At 69.3% G+C, this 17880-nt stretch overlaps 1 protein-coding gene across 1 annotated transcript; it reads left to right on the forward strand.

Annotated features, from left to right (window-relative positions):
- Positions 1 to 6003: 6003 nt before the first annotated feature.
- BGN (biglycan) lies at positions 6004 to 17117 on the forward strand. The gene is made up of 8 exons (XM_084612296.1): positions 6004 to 6162; positions 11323 to 11570; positions 11773 to 11885; positions 13563 to 13776; positions 15256 to 15366; positions 15740 to 15833; positions 16246 to 16384; positions 16903 to 17117. The coding sequence occupies exons 2-8, from the start codon at positions 11330 to 11332 to the stop codon at positions 17098 to 17100; spliced, it is 1110 nt and encodes a 369-aa protein (XP_084468422.1). The 5' UTR covers positions 6004 to 6162; positions 11323 to 11329; the 3' UTR covers positions 17101 to 17117.
- Positions 17118 to 17880: the final 763 nt, after the last annotated feature.

Below are 17880 nucleotides of genomic sequence, written 5' to 3' on the forward strand. Positions count from 1 at the left end.
GGGGTGTCGGCCATTCTCTGTGCAGACCCCATCACGCTGCCCCCCAGGGCTCTGCGACCATCACCCCCCTGATCTCCCTGTCACGGGGTCCCCGGGCGATGCTCTGACCTGCTCCCTACGAAGCCGGGCCGGACTCTGGGGGAGTCTCCTCTCGGGGAGCAGCCTGTCTGCAGGACACACAGCTCCCCCGGCTTCCCCCTTCCTGGGTCTGACCCTGGAGCCTCCAGCCTCCTCTGCCCCTCCGGGCGCTTCCCACAGCGAGTCCACTCAGGCGGGGTCCTGGGGGGGCCAGAGGGTCCTGCCCCCCAACTCCGCAGCCAGACGGGACTCTCAGCCAGCCGGGGAAACAGAAGGTTTATTAGACGACAGGAACAGGGTCTAACACAGAGCTTGTAGGTGCAGAGAACGAGACCCCTCAGCCGGGTCCATTCTGGGGGGCAGTGAGCCAGACACCCCGTCTGCCCTTCACTCCATGTCCCAGCCAGCCCCAAACTGAAAAACTCTCTCCCGCCCCCCCTGCTCTGGCTTTGTCCCTTTCCCGGACAGGAGGTCACCGGATCCCTTTGTTCTCCAACCCTTTAGCTCTCACCTGGCAGGGGGAAGGGCCCAGGCCATCAGTGGCCAGGAAACAGGGTGTCGGCCATTGTCTGTGTCCAGACCCCTGCACACACCTGCCCTCTAGGGCTCTGTAACCATCATACACTCTTACCCACCCCCTAAATACTTAAGAACTGCCTAGGGGAAACTGAGGCACCCCCAGAATATTTAGAGGAAACATCAAGAACAGTCCCACTTCGTCACATCCCCCACCTGGATACTTGAGAAATGCCTTGGGAAACTGAGGCACTCACCCAGTATTCAGAGAGAACATTAAGAACATTCCCACTTTGTCACAGGGGTTTGCAGGCTGGGCCAGGCCCCCGGACGCTTGGGTTCCGTGCCCGGCTTCGCTGCTGGGGCTGCATACGGCACCGGGACTCAGTTTCCTGGCCTGGGGGATCGTCCGGCCAGCACTGCTGTTCTCCCAGGCTGGCAGGGGTGGGCGTGGGGGTGTGTCCCTGCCCAGCGCCAGGCTTTTCCCTACAACTCGGGAATGGGGCTCTGGGGTGGGGCAGGGGGCTGGTTAACCAGCGACCCCTCGCCCGGTGCCACCATGCCTACAATCTCTGGGCAAACTGGCGTTCAAGAGTGCCAGGGCACAAGGCACCACGAAGCAGACGGAGACGGCTCCCTGCCCCTTTTCTGTCTGCCCCACCTGCAGCCAGGGACATGCTCGGCTTTATCTGCCCCCTGGGGGGCAGCAGGCCGGGCAGGGGCCCCTATCCGGGTTCGGCCTGGAGGTATAGGCGCAGCTCCACGGTGAGGGGTTAAAATGTTGTTGTGGGGCTGGTCAAGAGCCCCTGCGCCCCAGCCCAGAGGCAGCTGCCTCTCCGCGCCAGGCGAGGGGTCCCCAGGTAACCAGCCCCCCGCCCCACCCCAGAGCCAGGCGCTGGTGCTGCCCAGCCAGCCCCCGGGTGCGGCCCCGTCTTGGCCTCGCTCCGCGCCCTGCCTGCTTCCAATTTGCAGCAGGACGGGGTTAGATAAACACGGCGGCCAGCCCCAGCGGCCCCCGGGCCGGCCAAGCACAACAGCTGCCCCCCAGCCGCCCCACAACAGGAAGTGCCTGTGATTAGTGGGGGGGGGGCAGCTGGGCATTATCCCAGGGGCTCCTCCTGGCTCGATGTGGCTCGGGGGGGCATTTGCTGAGCCCCCATCTGCAGGAATGGGCCAGGGGCAGTGTGTCCGAGGCAGACAGCGCTGGGGCCAGCCCCCCACCCTACGCAGCCCCCCGGTGCTCCAAATACGGGATCCAGGGACCTGCCCCCCAGTGCCCCCAAGCACTGCCCCCTCCCCTAGCTTGAGCCCCCAGCCCCCCATAGCCCTCCATCCCCGCCAGTCCCCCCAGCTCCTCATGGCCCAATAATGGGAGTTGGGAAGCGTTGGATGGGGGGGGGTGGCTGGAACTGGGGGGATGGGAGGAGCTGGGGGGATGGAGGGGAGCTTGCACTCCCTTCCCACCCCTACTGCTGAGGGCCTCCCTCGCTTCTCCCCATGGCCAGGCTCTCACATCCCCCCTCCCTGGGCCCCTGACCTGCCCCGTCTGCCCCCATTAGGATCACCTGCCTGCGCCCGGCCCCCAGGCACCCCCGGGTGTGGCCGCAGCACCAGCTGCTGGGACCTGTCAAGGCAAATTAGCGCCAGGATGGCTGATGCCCCCACCGCTGCCTGCCCGGGAGCACGGGAGGGGCACTGGGGAGCAGGCGGCTCGGTGGTGGGCGCTGTCCCCTCGCAGTCAGGGCCAGGTGAGGGGTCCCCAGATAACCTGCCCCACCCCAGAGCCAGCCGCATGTCGGCACCGGGCGAGTGGGTCCCCGGATAACCTGCCCCACCCCAGAGCCAGCCACATGTCGGCACCGGGCGAGTGGGTCTCCCGATAACCTGCCCCACCCCAAGCCAGCCGCATGTCGGCACCGGGCGAGTGGGTCCCCGGATAACCTGCCCCACCCCAGAGCCAGCCGCATGTCGGCACCGGGCGAGTGGGTCCCCGGATAACCTGCCCCACCCCAGAGCCAGCCGCATGCCGGCACCGGGTGAGGTGTCCCCCGATAACCACCCCCCTCCCCACCGCAGAGGGGCCGTGTCCTGGTGCCTGGTGAAGGGACCCCAGGAATCGGCCCCGCCCCACCCCTGGCTTTGCCAGCGTCCCGGCGGGTGGGTGCGGCTTTGCGGCGGCTGGCCCGGCTGGCCGTGCCCAGGGTTATATATAGCCGGGCTGGGCTCTAGGCCATGCACACTCGATGCGTCGTCAGCTCCCTGGCCAGGCCATATCGCCTCCCCCTGGCCTGGTCTGATGGGGTGGGGCATGGGGCCAGTTAGCTGGGGTCCCAGTGTGGAGATGTGGCCCCTCTGGGGTGGAGCCGGGGGCTGGGCTGAGACAAAGGGGTCCTGCCTAGGGGGTGCCACCAGCCCCCGCCCCGGGCGAGGGCGAAGGGGGGTGGAGCATGGGGGGCTGATGTGATGGGGAAGGCATGTACCGGCTGCAGCTGTGAAAACACGGCCGGCCTGGGTCCCGCTGGGGGGCAGGGATGGGGGGGAGCAGCCCAGGGCTGAGGGGAGGGACAGAGCAGCTGGCTGGAGAGGTGGGGGGGAGCCACACAAGGGATGGTCTACCCTACGCGCCCCATGCTTGGCTGGATCCCACCCCAGATCAAGGCTGGCGTCCAGGGCCCAGCTGCCCCCCAATTGCGGTTACGTAAGGCCAGGGGATCCAAGCCCCCTAGGCAGGATAAAGGGCTGGTTCCCCCCTGCCGGCTCTGGCCCCGTCAGCAGAAAGCGGGGGGCAGGGACAGCATGGGGAGGGGGACATGCTCCCCAGAGAGAGCTGGGGGCCTGAGTAGGGGCACAATCAGCAGCAGGGGGCTGCACTCCCGGGAGTCCCTGTATAACCAGCCCCCCCACCCCACCCCACCCCAGAGGGGGCTGCATCTCAGGGCCTGAGGAGCCGGGGATTCTGCTGCCCTGCACAGTGGGATTATCCCAGAGGAGGATCTGGGTGCGAGTCCCATCAGGTCCTGCCGTGAGGGGCTGAGGGGGGGTCAGGCGGGAAGGGGGCTGGGGGAGTCCCCCCTCCGCTGGTATTTGAGGAATGTGTCTTATCTCCAAAGCTCCAGGGTGGGGGGGGTGGAGATGGTGCTCAGGACACCTCTAACCACCAGCCCCCACTCCTCAAACTGGGAGAGAACCCAGGAATCCTGGCTCCCAGGCCCCCTGCTCTCAGCACTAGGCCCCACTCCCCCCGCACCACCCCGAGCTGGGGCTGGGCAAATCCGTTGAGGCCAGACGCCGGCTCAGGCCGGAGATCAGCACAGGAATTCGCTCCCCCGGCCTCACATCCTCTCCCCACATTCCTGTCCTGGCCAGCTGAGCCCGCGGCCCCCCGTGACCAGAGCCGAAGACGCCCGGCAGATCAGAGAGCGCGACACGGGACAAGACACGGGACTAGGCGGGAGCAAAACAGCCCTCAACCCCCGCCAGGGAGAGAACCCAGGAGTCCTGGCTCCCAGCCCCCTGCTCTAACCCACCAGGCCCCACTCCCCTCCCAGAGCTGGGGAAAGAACCCAGGAGTCCTGGCTCCCAGCCCCCTGCTCTAACCACCAGCCCCTGCTCCCCTCCCAGAGCTGGGGAAAGAACCCAGGAGTCCTGGCTCCCAGCCCCCCCTGCTCTAACCACCAGCCTCCACTCCCCTCCAGGAGCCACCCCCTCCATCTGTCTGTCCATCCCCCTGCCCCTCTGTCACGGACTCACAGGTCGTGCGGACTCTCGGCCCCATATGGTCCCTGGGGGGAACCCCCTTCACTGTGACAGCCCTTCTCGGGGGTCCAGCCCCTCCACCTCCTGGAGCCACACCTCTCTGAGCCCCCACCCTCCGGTCTTCCCAGCGGGGCATCTGATGCCACCTCCCCCAAGCCCCCCCCCCATCCATTGTCTTCTCTCCAGGTAAACAGGTCACTGGGGCCCCCTCTCCTCTGTCCTCTGGCCCCTCTGGCTGGACCCGGCTGGTCCGGTCACCGGGGTCCTCCCTCCGCAGCCCACTGTCCCCCCCGGCCAGACCCGGCTAAGGCTCCAGGTCCCCAGTCGCTGGGGTCTCCACTCCCCAGGCCATTGGCCGGGGGTCCCATGTTCCCTTGCTGGCCCTGTGTCCCCACAAACCCCCTCTCCACCCCCTCGTTAAACCCGTAACACCCAGGGAAACTGAGTCATCCCCTCGGTGTGCAAACCACTGACAAAACCAAGAGAACCCCTCTCATCCTCACCCCCTCCATCTGTCTGTCCATCCCCCGCCCCTCCATCCATCCGTCTCTCCATCCTGTCACGGGGTCCCTGGGCCATGCTCTGACCTGCTCCCCGCGAAGCCGGGCAGGACTCTGGGGACCCTCCTCTCTCGGCACCAACTGTCCCCAGGGCAAGACGCTGCCCCAGCTTCCACCGTCCTGGGTCTGGCCCCGAAGCCTCCAGGCTCCCCTGCCCCACTGTGCGCTTCCCGCAGCGCGTTCCCCCCGGGTGGGGTCCTGGGGGGGCCCAGAGGGCCCTGCCCCCCAACTCCGCAGTCAGACAGGACTCTCAGCCCGCTGGGGAAACAGAAGGTTTATTAGATGACAGGAACAGGGTCTAACACAGAGCTTGTAGGTGCAGAGACCAGGACCCCTCAGCCAGGTCCATCTTGGGGGGCAGGAAGGCCAGAGCCCCATCTGGGCCTCCCCACATTTCCCCAGCCAGCCCCAAACTGAAACTCTCTCTCCCTCCTCTGGCCTTTGACCCTTTCCCGGCCCAGGAGCCACCTGGTCTCTGTTCCCCAGCCCCTTCAGTCGGCACCTTGCAGGGGACGGGGTGTCAGCCATCCTCGGTGCAGACCCCATCACGCTGCCCCCCAGGGCTCTGTGACCATCACCCCCCTGATCCTCCACCTGGATACTTGAGAAACGCCTAGGGAAACTGAGGCACCCACCCAGCATTCAGAGAGAACATTCGCACTTTGTCACACTCTTCAGTCGGCACCTTTGCAGAGGGGGGCCCAGGAGACAGGCTGTCAGCCATTCTCTGTGCAGATGGCATCACACGGGCCCTCTATTCCCCCACCTAGATACTTAAGAAACGCATAGGGGAAACTGAGGCACCCACCCAGTATTCAGAGAAAACATTAAGAACGTTCCCACTTCATCAAACACCCCCCCTCTGTCTACCCCTCTGTCCATCCCTACCCCCCAGACACCCTAGCTGCAACTATACAAGGTCTCCCCCCAGCTCTTTGCCCCCCCCATAGATCCCATGCAGCCCCAAATGGGGATTAGAATCCCCCCAGCTCCTCCTGCCCCACAGCGCCCCCCCATCTCTGTGTGGGTTTGACTTTCCCGGCCTCTGGCTTTTTGGCAGGTGGCTGATGGGATCCAGATGTGGGCCTGGCTTGTGTGTGCGCATCCGGCATCCCGCTCCCAGGGAGTGAATCCACCCAGCCAGACCCACAGCGCTGCCCGCCCTGTCCTGTCCTGCTCCCAGCCTGCGGGAAGGGGAGACGAGCAGACACCCCCGGGAACAGCCGCATTCCCCACCTGAATCCCCCCGAAGGTAGGGCTCTGGCGCTGACAGGGGCGGCTTTGGACCCAGCAAGCTGGAGTGACTTTTCGGGGCACGGAGCACTCCCAAAGCAGATAGACCTCCCCACATCAGCTCACTGGACTCCTGGGTTCTGGGGGGGGGCATATCTCCCATGGTGGGGGGGGGGGGAATTCCCTCTGTATCAGCTTCCAGGACTCCTGGGTTCTATTTTTTTGGGGAGGGTGGAGTAGGGGCTCCTCACCTGTCCCAAAACAGACATCTTCCTTGGACTTTTGGGTTCTGTATTGGGGCAGGGGGGCAGCCGCAATCCAGTGGGAGAGATTCCTCCAGCATCAGGTCCCAGGACTCCTGGGTTCTATTTTTCTGGGGCGTCAGCCCCCATTCATGGGGGGAAATTCCCTGGTATTGGTTTCCTGGGTTCTGTTGTTTTTTTGGTGCGGGGTGGGGGCTGTAGCCTCAGTGCAGGGGGGCGATTCCCTCACAGAGCAGCTCCCTGGACTCCTGGCTTCTTGCACTGTTGCCTTGGGGGTGTACGTTCCCCTCTGTGCCCCATGTTCTGCGCTCCCAGCTTGGCTTGTCTTGGCAGGCGCCGAGGGGATGGAAAACAGGATCTGTCGGTTTTTCCTCTGTCCCTGGCGCTCAGGGGAACGAGCGGGAGGGATTCCCAGCCGGCAAACAAGCTGTCTTGGACTGATGCTTTCTGGACCGGAGAGGGTGGATCACATCCCAGATCCAGCGCTGGTCATCCGGAGTCACCCCACTGCAGCACAGAACCCAGGAGTCCTGGCTCCCAGGTTCCCGCTCTAACCACCAGACCCCGCTCCCCTCCCAGAGCCGGGCAGAGAACCCAGGAGTCCTGGCTCCCAGGTTCCCGCTCTAACCACCAGACCCCGCTCCCCTCCCAGAGCCGGGCAGAGAACCCAGGAGTCCTGGCTCCCAGGTTCCCGCTCTAACCACTAGACCCCGCTCCCCTCCCAGAGCCAGGCAGAGAACCCCGGAGTCCTGGCTCCCAGGTTCCCGCTCTAACCACCAGACCCCGCTCCCCTCCCAGAGCCGGGCAGAGAACCCAGGAGTCCTGGCTCCCAGGTTCCCGCTCTAACCACCAGACCCCGCTCCCCTCCCAGAGCCGGGCAGAGAACCCAGGAGTCCTGGCTCCCAGGTTCCCGCTCTAACCACTAGACCCCGCTCCCCTCCCAGAGCCAGGCAGAGAACCCCGGAGTCCTGGCTCCCAAGTTCCCGCTCTAACCACCAGACCCCGCTCCCCTCCCAGAGCCGGGCAGAGAACCCAGGAGTCCTGGCTCCCAGGCCCCCCCCCCCGCTCTAACCACCAGACCCCGCTCCCCTCCCAGAGCCGGGCAGAGAACCCCGGAGTCCTGGCTCCCAGGCCCCCCCGCTCTAACCTCCAGACCCCGCTCCCCTCCCAGAGCTGGGCAGAGAACCCAGGAGTCCTGGCTCCCAGCCCCCCCCCCCCGCTCTAACCACTAGACCCCGCTCCCCTCCCAGAGCCGGGCAGAGAACCCAGGAGTCCTGGCTCCCAGGCCCCCCCCCCCGCTCTAACCACCAGACCCCGCTCCCCTCCCAGAGCTGGACAGAGAACCCAGGAGTCCTGGCTACTGGAGAGGGGGGCTGCCTAGGCCACCCACCACCCAGTGGCATCAGGGTACGGTGCCACGTGGGAACCCAACGGCTGGCAGAGGCCTGGTGGAGCGGAGACACGGGGGCTGGAGGTGGCAAGTGCTGAGGCTGCGTGGCCACAGGTTGAGAGGAAAGTGCCCCTGCCGGCCCCCGGAGCTGGGGGCACCGGAGGGGACATTTCAGGGGGGCAGCGAGGAAGGTTTAATCACAGGCTGCCTTGGTTCTCTCACGAGAGTGGGGTCCGGTGGTTAGAGTGGGGCAGGGGGTGTGGGGGAGCCAGGACTCCTGGGTTCCATTTGCAGCCCTTTGGTTGGCTTCAAGCAGAGACCAACCAATCGAGTCACAGGATCGGTGTGCGCCCGAGTCAGCCCCCTTCCTAGATCTTAGAGCTGGGGAGAGAACCCAGGAGTCCTGGCTCCCAGGCCCCCTGCTCTGACCACTAGACCGCCCTCCCCTCCCAGAGCCAAGGGAGAACCCAGGAGTCCTGGCAGGGCTTGTGCTAAGGAGTGTTCCCAGGCAGCCCGTGTGCTGGGCACTCCCGAACTCCTGGGTTCCCTGCTGCTCCATCCCTTTCCCAATGGCTATAGACATGCCCATGGAGCCCCACTCCAGCGACAGCCCCCAGGAGACCTTGGCAGAAGGGCTGGTGAGGTGGCATCTGCTGGGCCGGCAGCCCTGGCCCTGTACCCGGAGTCGAACCCAGGATGAATCTGTTCTCCACGCCCGACCAGGACGCCTGGGTTCCTTTCCCGGCGCCAGCCCAGGCTCCTTGGTGCTGTCACATGGTGCTTGCAGCTGGGAACTGCGGACAATGACCCTGCGTTTGCCCGTTCAGCTCTCAGGATGGGGATGTCTCCCCCGGGGGTCGATGCAGCGCCCTGCGCAATGGGGCCCTGATCTTAGTCGGGCGGGGGGGCTGGGAGCCAGGACGCCTGGGTTCTCTCCCCGGATCTGGGAGGGGAGTGGGGGCTGGTGGTTAGAGGTGGGAGGCCAGGACTCCTGGGTTCTCTCCCCGGATCTGGGAGGGGAGGGGGGTCTGGTGGGTTAGAGCAAGGAGGGCTGGGAGCCAGGACGCCTGGGTTCTCTCCCCAGCTCTGGGAGGGGAGTGGGGGCTGGTGGTTAGAGCAGGGGGGAGCCAGGACTCCTGGGTTCTTTCCCCAGCTCTGGGAGGGGAGTGGGGGCTGGTGGGTTAGAGCAAGGGGGGCTGGGAGCCAGGACGCCTGGGTTCTCTCCCCAGCTCTGGGAGGGGAGTGGGGGCTGGTGGTTAGAGCAGGGGGGAGCCAGGACTCCTGGGTTCTTTCCCCAGCTCTGGGAGGGGAGTGGGGGCTGGTGGGTTAGAGCAAGGGGGGCTGGGAGCCAGGACGCCTGGGTTCTCTCCCCAGCTCTGGGAGGGGAGTGGGGGCTGGTGGTTAGAGGTGGGAGGCCAGGACTCCTGGGTTCTCTCCCCGGATCTGGGAGGGGAGTGGGGGCTGGTGGTTAGAGGTGGGAGGCCAGGACTCCTGGGTTCTCTCCCCGGATCTGGGAGGGGAGGGGGGTCTGGTGGGTCAGAGCAAGGGGGGCTGGGAGCCCGGACACCTGGGTTCTGTTATTGAAATCAGGATCCAGCCTTGACCCCCTGCAGTCAGTTGAGTGACCCTCCCAGACTGCGACCCTGGGGCTGGATGGGAGCCAGCGCCCCCCGTGGGCACAGGCCCCGCCTCCCCCCCTGCCCCGTGGCAGTAACTCTGTGGCCTGCCGGGCCCAGCCCAGTCCCTGGCTCGGCCCCAGCCCCGCGCCGGTTCCAAACCCCTAGGCGTGACCCCCTTATTCCGCTCCGGCCGCTGAGCGCAAACACGCCTCGGCTGCGGGGACAAAGGCTCTATTGTGGGCACCGGGGGGGCATGGAGCTGGGGGGCCGCATGGGTTTGGCCGGGGACAGCAGCCGGCTGTAATTGCTGGCTGCATCCCCGGAGCTGGAGCTGAGTCCTGGCCCGAGCTGCTGGACTGGGACAGGATCCTCCGGACGAACAGAGCAGCAGAACCGGTCCTGCCCCCAGCGCAATCAGGAGTGACTCCGGATTGCGCTGGGGGAGCTGAGCTCTGGACCGGGCCCTGCCCCGATTGCTGCGCTCTGGGGCTGGGCCTGAATCGTGCCTCCTGCCCCCCGCTCCCCTCTGCTGCCCCATGGAACGTGAGTTGAGTCCCCCCCCAGCCCCGGCACCGAGTCAAAGCCAACAAACAGCCAGAGCCGTGGGGAGCTCGGCCTGGGCAGAAGGGAGCCAGGCTCTCCCCGGCAGCCAGGGCCGGGCGTGGGGGGCGCCGTGCTGTGGGGGGCTCGGCAGGGGGCACTGTCTCTGCTTTGCCCTTTGGCCTTCCTGGGGCTGTGCCCCCCCATAACCCTGCCTGGGAACCCCTCCGTGGCCGCGGCCGGGTGGCGGGGGGTGGGGGGGCATGGAAAAAGCGAGGCAATGGGCAGGTGGCGTCATGCCCGGCTCCCTTCCCAAGGTAACCGCTCCCCACTGGCGTCTGCCCAGCCAGCGGCCCCCTCCCCTCGGCCCAGACACAGCCCCCTCTCACTCCCAGATGGCGGGGGAAACTGAGGCACAGAATGGTGGGGGGATGAACCCCACTTCTCAGGACAGAACCCAGGAGTCCTGGCTACCAGCCCCCCGCACACTCTGACCCACCAGACCCCCTCCCCTCCCAGAGCTGACTGGGCTCCAGGATGGGGGACTCAGTGCTGGGGCCGCGGGTGAGGATTTGCGGGGGGTCTGGTCCCTGCACACCCTGTAGCCAGCTTTCTCCCCCTCTATTCCCCCCTCCTATCTGTCCCCCTGGCAGTGGGGTCTGTGGGCGGCTGTTCAGAGCCGTGCCAGCCGCCCCCCGCCCCCCCATCTCTCCCCCCGGCAGTGGGGTCTGTGGGCGGCTGTTCAGAGCCGTGCCAGCCACCCCCCGCCCCCCCATCTCTCCCCCGGCAGTGGGGTCTGTGGGCGGCTGTTCAGAGCCGTGCCAGCCGCCCCCCGCCCCCCATCTCTCCCCCCGGCAGTGGGGTCTGTGGGCGGCTGTTCAGAGCCGTGCCAGCCGCCCCCCGCCCCCCATCTCTCCCCCCGGCAGTGGGGTCTGTGGGCGGCTGTTCAGAGCCGTGCCAGCCGCCCCCCGCCCCCCCATCTCTCCCCCCGGCAGTGGGGTCTGTGGGCGGCTGTTCAGAGCCGTGCCAGCCGCCCCCCACCCCCCCATCTCTCCCCCTGGCAGTGGGGTCTGTGGGCGGCTGCTCAGAGCCATGCCAGCCGCCCCGGCGCTCGGGGCTGGTCCCTTGTGGAGTCTCTAATTGTGGCCCCGGAGTCCGGCCTGTCATTGTGGAGCTTGTTTTCTCCCGGCCGCAGCGGTGGGGTCGCGGCCCAGCCCTGGCTCACCCCAGGGACCCTTCGCCTGCTGGGCGCAGGGCCCCACGGGGCTGCCCCCTGCTCCACCCCAGAGCCAGCCGCAGCCCGGGCCCCGTATCAGCAGCCCCCGCGCCCAGGCCGCCCCTAACCCCGTGCCCCCTCTCGCCCCCAGCCCCGCCATGCTGCGCGCACTGCTGCTGGCCGCCCTGCTGGGCCTGGCGCGGGCGCGGCCCTTCGAGCAGCCGGCCTTCTGGGACTTCGCCATGGACGAGGGGGCCGCGCAGCGGGACGAGGAGGAGGCCTCGGGCGTCTTCCCCACCTCGGGGGCCCCCGACTTCGAGGACGTCGTCCCTGCCTACGGGGGCCTGTGCCCCTTCGGCTGCCGCTGCCACCTGCGGGTGGTGCAGTGCTCCGACCTGGGTACGCCGGACGCCGGGGTTCCCGCCCCACAGCTGGGGGGGGGCGGGGCGGGGGGGCCCCCGGGGCGAGGACTCCTGGGTTCTCCCCCCAGCGCCGGGCGCGGAGCGGGGCCAGCACGGGGACGGTGGGGCTCCCCCCTGCAGGGGCGTCTCGGAGCCCCGGTTCGCGGGGGGAACCCGCCTCACCCCCCGTCTCCCCCCAGGCCTGAGCTCGGTGCCCAAGGACATCGCCCCCGACACGAGGCTGCTGGATCTGCAGAACAACCGGCTCACGGAGCTGCGCCGCGGCGACTTCGAGGGGCTGCAGGATCTCTACGTGCGTCCCCCGGGGCCCGGCCCCCCAGCGCCCCCCCCGCCTCCCCACGGCCCGGCCCGGCCCCCCAGCGCCCCCCTGCCCCCACGGCCCGGCCCAGCCCCGCCCCCCAGCGCCCCCCGCCTCCCCACGGCCCGGCCCGGCCCCCCAGCCCCCCCCTGCGCCCACGGCCCGGCCCGGCCCCCCAGCGCCCCCCCGGCCCAGCCCCGCCCCCCAGCGCCCCCCCGCCTCCCCACGGCCCGGCCCGGCCCCCCACCCCCCCCTGCCCCCACGGCCCGGCCCGGCCCCTCAGCACCCCCCCGGCCCAGCCCCGCCCCCCAGCGCCCCCCCGCCTCCCCACGGCCCGGCCCGGCCCCCCAGCGCCCCCCCGCCTCCCCACGGCCCGGCCCGGCCCCCCAGTCCCCCCCTGTCCCCACGGCCCGGCCCCCCAGCACCCCCACGGCCCCCCGGCCCAGCCCCGCCCCCCAGCGCCCCCCCCCGCCTCCCCACGGCCCGGCCCCCCAGTGCCCCCTGCCCCCACGGCCCGGCCCCCCAGCGCCCCCCCCGCCTCCCCACGGCACGGCCCGGCCCGGCCCCCCAGCCCCCCCCTGCCCCCACGGCCCGGCCCAGCCCCGCCCCCCAGCGCCCCCCCCGCCTCCCCACGGCCCGGCCCGGGCCCCCAGCCCCCCCCTGCCCCCACGGCCCGGCCCAGCCCAGCCCCACCCCCCAGCGCCCCCCCGCCTCCCCACGGCCCGGCCCTGCCTCCCAGCGCTCCCCCGGCCCAGCCCCGCCCCCCAGCGCCCCCCCCGCCTCCCCACGGCCCGGCCCGGCCCCCCAGCGCCCCCCGCCTCCCCCCGGCCCATCCCCGCCCCCCAGCGCCCCCCCTGCCCCCCCTGCCCGGCCCAGCCCCCCAGCGGCCCCCCGCCTCCCCACGGCCCGGCCCCCCAGCGCCCCCCCTGCCCCCACGGCCCGGCCCGGCCCCCCAGCCCAGCCCCGCCCCCCAGCGCCCCCCCTGCCCCCACGGCCCGGCCCGGCCCCCCAGCGTCCCCCGGGGCCCGGCCCCCCAGCACCTCCCTGCCTCCCCACGGCCCGACCCAGCCCCCCAGCGCCCCCCCTGCCCCCACGGCCCGGCCCCCCAGCGCCCCCCAGCCCCGCCCCCCAGCGCCCCCCCTGCCCCCACGGCCCGGCCCGGCCCCCCAGCGTCCCCCAGGGCCCGGCCCCCCAGCACCCCCCCGTCTCCCCACGGCCCGGCCTGGCCCCCCAGCGCCCTCCCGCCTCCCCACGGCCCGGCCCCCCAGCGCCCCCCCCGCCTCCCCACGGCCCGGCCTGGCCCCCCAGCGCCCTCCCGCCTCCCCACGGCCCGGCCTGGCCCCCCAGCGCCCCCCCTGCCCCCACGGCCCGGCCCTGCCCCGCAGCGCCCCCCCTGCTCCCACGGCCCAGCCCTGCCCCACAGCACCCCCCGCCTCCCCACGGCCCGGCCCGGCTCCGCAGCGCCCCCTCTGCCCCCACAGCCCGGCCCTGCCCCACAGCGCCCCCCCTGTCCCCACGGCCTGGCCCGGCCCCGCAGCGCCCCCTGGCATCGACAGCGTACCCCTGCCCCGCCCCCCCAGCGCTCTGTGACTCTCGCAGCACCCCCTGCTGGGAGAGGCTGGTACTGCAGCCCTTGCTGGCTTGGTCACCCTTGTGCGCCTCCACCCACAGGCCCTGGTGCTGGTGAACAACAAGATCTCGCGGGTGCACGAAAAGGCCTTCAGCCCCCTGCACCGGCTGCAGAAGCTCTACATCTCCAAGAACCAGCTGGCCGAGATCCCGCCCAACCTGCCGCGCTCCCTGGTCGAGCTGCGCATCCACGACAACAAGATCCGCAAGGTGCCCAAGGACGTCTTCAAGGGGCTCAACAACATGAACTGCATCGGTGAGACGGGGCTGCCGGGCCCATCGCCCCGACCTCCGGCCTGCCGGGGCCCATCTACCCTAGCCTCCCGCCTGCCAGCCCATCTACCCCGGCATCCCACCTGCCAGACCATCACCCCGACCTCCGGCCTGCCGGGGCCCATCTACCCCGGCATCCCGCCTGCCAGCCCATCGCCACGGCATCCCGCCTGCCGGGGCCCATCTACCCCAGCATCCCGCCTGCCAGCCCATCGCCCCAACCTCCGGCCTGTCAGGGGTCCATCTACCTCGGCATCCCGCCTGCCAGCCCATCGCCCCAACCTCCGGCCTGCCCAGGGCCCATCTACCCCAGCATCCCGCCTGCCAGCCCATCGCCCCAACCTCCGGCCTGTCAGGGGTCCATCTACCTCGGCATCCCGCCTGCCAGCCCATCGCCCCAACCTCCGGCCTGCCCAGGGCCCATCTACCCCGGCATCCCACCTGCCAGCCCATCGCCCCGGCATCCCGCCTGCCGGGGCCCATCTACCCCAGCATCCCGCCTGCCAGCCCATCGCCCCAACCTCCGGCCTGCCCAGGGCCCATCTACCCCGGCATCCCACCTGCCAGCCCATCGCCCCGGCATCCCGCCTGCCGGGGCCCATCTACCCCGGCATCCCGCCTGCCAGCCCATTGCCCCGGCATCCCGCCTGCCGGGGCCCATCTACCCCAGCATCCCGCCTGCCAGCCCATCGCCCCGGCACCCCGCCTGCCAGGGGCCCATCTACCCTGGCATCCCGCCTGCCAGCCCATCACCCTGCCATCCCACCTCCCAGCTCATCTACCCCAGCATCCCGCCTGCCAGCCCATCGCCCCGGCATCCCGCCTGCCGGGGCCCATCTACCCCGGCATCCCGCCTGCCAGCCCATCGCCCCAACCTCCGGCCTGACAGGGGTCCATCTACCCCGGCATCCCGCCTGCCAGCCCATCACCCTGGCATCCCACCTCCCAGCTCATCTACCCTGGCATCCTGCCTGCCAGGGGCCCATCTACCCCGGCATCCCACCTCCCAGCCCATCACCCTGGCATCCCGCCTGCTAGCGGCCCATCCCCTGGCATCCCACGTGCCAGCTCATCTATCCCAGCATCCCGCCTCCCAGCCCATCGTCCCGGCATCCTGCCTGCCAGCCCCCCATGGGCCTGTCACCCCACCATCCTGCCAGGGGCCCAGCTACCCCAGCATCCCGCCCCCCCATGTGCCCATCAGCCTGCATCCTGCCTCCCAGCCCCCCATGGGTCCATCGCGCCTGCATCCCGCCTGCCAGCCCCCCAGGGGCCCAATCCTGATCGCCAGCACCCTCTGCCTTGCTGCCCATCCCCCCAGCGCCCGCCCCGACAGCCTGGGGAGAGCGCCCCCTGCCCCACTGCCCACCCCCTGTGCCCCCCAGCACCTGGCCCTGACCATGGGGGGAGAGTTCCCCTGGGCTGGATGAGCTGTGAGTGATTCCGGTCTCTCTGCCCCCAGAGATGGGGGGCAACCCCTTGGAGAACAGCGGATTTGAACCTGGCGCCTTCGACGGCCTGAAGCTGAATTACCTGCGCATCTCAGAGGCCAAGCTGACGGGGATCCCCAAAGGTGACCCCCCAGCCCCTCCCAGCCCCCCATCTGCCCCACAGCCCCCCCAGCCCGCTGGCTGGCCCCATGGTGTCTGGGGACCCCCTGTGCCACCCCCTCCATGGCTGGGACCCCCCACTCCGCGGTCCAGAGACACCCCACTCTGGCCGGGACCCCCCACTCCCCGGAGTGCTGAGGCCCCTCACCACTCTGCCTGGGGGGTGGGGAGAGCTGGAGGTCAGGGCCTCGGAGCCCCCCTGCACTGTGGCCCCCCAGCAATCCCCCCCGATCGAACCCAGCTCCCCCCACTCCCCCACCCTTGGGATCCTCCTGAGTCGGCCGTCACGTCACCTGCCCTGGCTCCCAGCCCCTGATCCCCTTCTCTGCCCCCCAGACCTGCCCGAGACCCTGAACGAGCTGCATCTGGACCACAACAAAATCCAGGCCATTGAGCAGGAAGACCTGATCCGCTACGGGAAGCTGGCCAGGTAAAGGCCCCGGCCCAACGGCCCCAGCCCCCCAACTGTCCCGGCCCCCCGATCCGCTACGGGAAGCTGGCCAGGTAACTGCCCCCAGCCCCCCAACGGCCCCCGGCCCCCCCAATCCGCTACGGGAAGCTGGCCAGGTAACTGCCCCCAGCCCCCCAACGGCCCCCGGCCCCCCCCGATCCGCTACGGGAAGCTGGCCAGGTAACTTCACATGGTCCAGTCATTAGAGGGAGCCACAGAGCCCCACGGCATGAAGTGAGGTGACTCGTCTGCGTCCACCCGACCCCCCACATCCCAGGTACCCCCACCCCCTCTGCCCACCCCGTAGATACCCCACCCCTCTGCCCAGCCCCCAGCCCGCAGGCACCCCCCGCTCCGTCCGTCCGTCCGTCCATGCCCCACTCTCCCGCAGGCTGGGCCTGGGGCACAATGCCATGCGGATGATCGAGAACAGGAGCCTGACCTTCGTCCCGGCGCTCCGGGAGCTGCACCTTGACCACAACCGGCTCTCCCGCGTGCCCCCCGGGCTGCCCGGCCTCCGCTTCCTGCAGGTGGGAACGACACGGGGGGCAGAGGGGCTTATGGGAAAATCTCCCTCTCCCTTCCCACAAGCCTGGCTCCCTCTGATGGGGGGTTTGGGGGCTCTGAGGGGGGCTGGCTAAACTCTCCTATTCAGCCCCCACTATCCCTTGCCCCAGGTGGGCATTAGAGGGTTTATGGGGGGGGGCTCTGTGGTTTTGGGGGGCTGTGGGGGGAATCTGAGGGGTTGTGAGGGGTTGAGGGGGCTGGGGGTTCTGGGGAGTAGGGCTGGGAGGGTTGGGGTGTTCGGGGGGGCTGTGATGGGGGTCTGTGGGTCTGTGATGAGACGGGGGTGCTGGGGCGCTGTGATGGGGGGTCTGGGGGGATGTGATGGGGGTCTGTGGGTCTGTGATGAGACGGGGGTGCTGGGGCGCTGTGATGGGGGTTTGGGGGTATGATGGGGGTCTGGGGGCTGTGATAGGGAGTCTGGGGGGGTGATGGGTGGGGGGCCTGGGGGTGCTGCCTGACCCCCCGTCTCCCCTCCCCCCAGGTGGTATACCTGCACGCCAATGACATCACGCAGGTGGGGGTGAACGATTTCTGCCCCGTGGGGTTCGGGGTGAAGCGAGCCTATTACAGTGGAATCAGCCTCTTCGGGAACCCAGTCCCCTACTGGGAGGTGCAGCCGGCCACCTTCCGCTGCGTCACCGGCCGCCTGGCCCTCCAGTTCGGCAACTACAAGAAATAAGGGGGCTGGGGAGGGGGGCAGGGTGGGGGTGCAGTGGGGAGGGGGCAGGGTGGGGGTGCAGTGGGGAGGGGGGCTGGGGGAGCTGTAGGGGGAATAGAAGGGGGCAGGAGGGGGCCTGGGGGTGCAGGGAGTGGGGAAACCAGAGGCCTGTTGGGTCCAGCACTGTGGCCCCATTACCTGCCATGCTGGGGGGCTCCGTGCCACGGGGAGCGGCTCTAACTCAGCTCCCCCCCACAGCAGCTCTGCATTGTCCCGTTGGCATCGACTCGGTGACCCACGGAGGGCTGGGGGGCAGGTGGGGACCCGGCCATGTAGTTTCAAAGCACGGCAGGATCGGGGCCACTGGGATCTTACTGCCAATCCTTGGAAAGTTCCCCAACTCCCCCCGCCCCAAGCACCCCCGGGACCGCTTGCCCCCCAAGTCATGCAAACGGGATGGGAAGGTTGAGGGTTTGGCCCCAAACCAGTTACAATTTTGCAACTTGGGCGGGGGCGGGGGAAGGCCCCCGCAGGTGACAAAATCTTGCAAGAGAATTGCAAACCAATTGACAAAGAAAATCTTGAAACCATCAGGGAGAAAATGGAGGGTGAAAAATGGAGAAAATTTGTCACAATTGTGGCAACAAAACCCAAAGCCCTTCACCAGCCTGCAGGGGAATTTTCCTGGCTGACTTCCTTGCAAATTGCTGAGAAGCGGCCAGGAAATTGGCACGCCAAAGCCACGGAGAATATTGCACATTTTGGGGACACACATTTGCATGAATATTTTGCCCTAAAAGC

This window comes from Lepidochelys olivacea (assembly GCF_965140295.1).
Source record: "Lepidochelys olivacea isolate rLepOli2 genome assembly, chromosome: 23".
In the NCBI taxonomy this organism is placed as follows: Eukaryota; Metazoa; Chordata; order Testudines; family Cheloniidae; genus Lepidochelys; species Lepidochelys olivacea.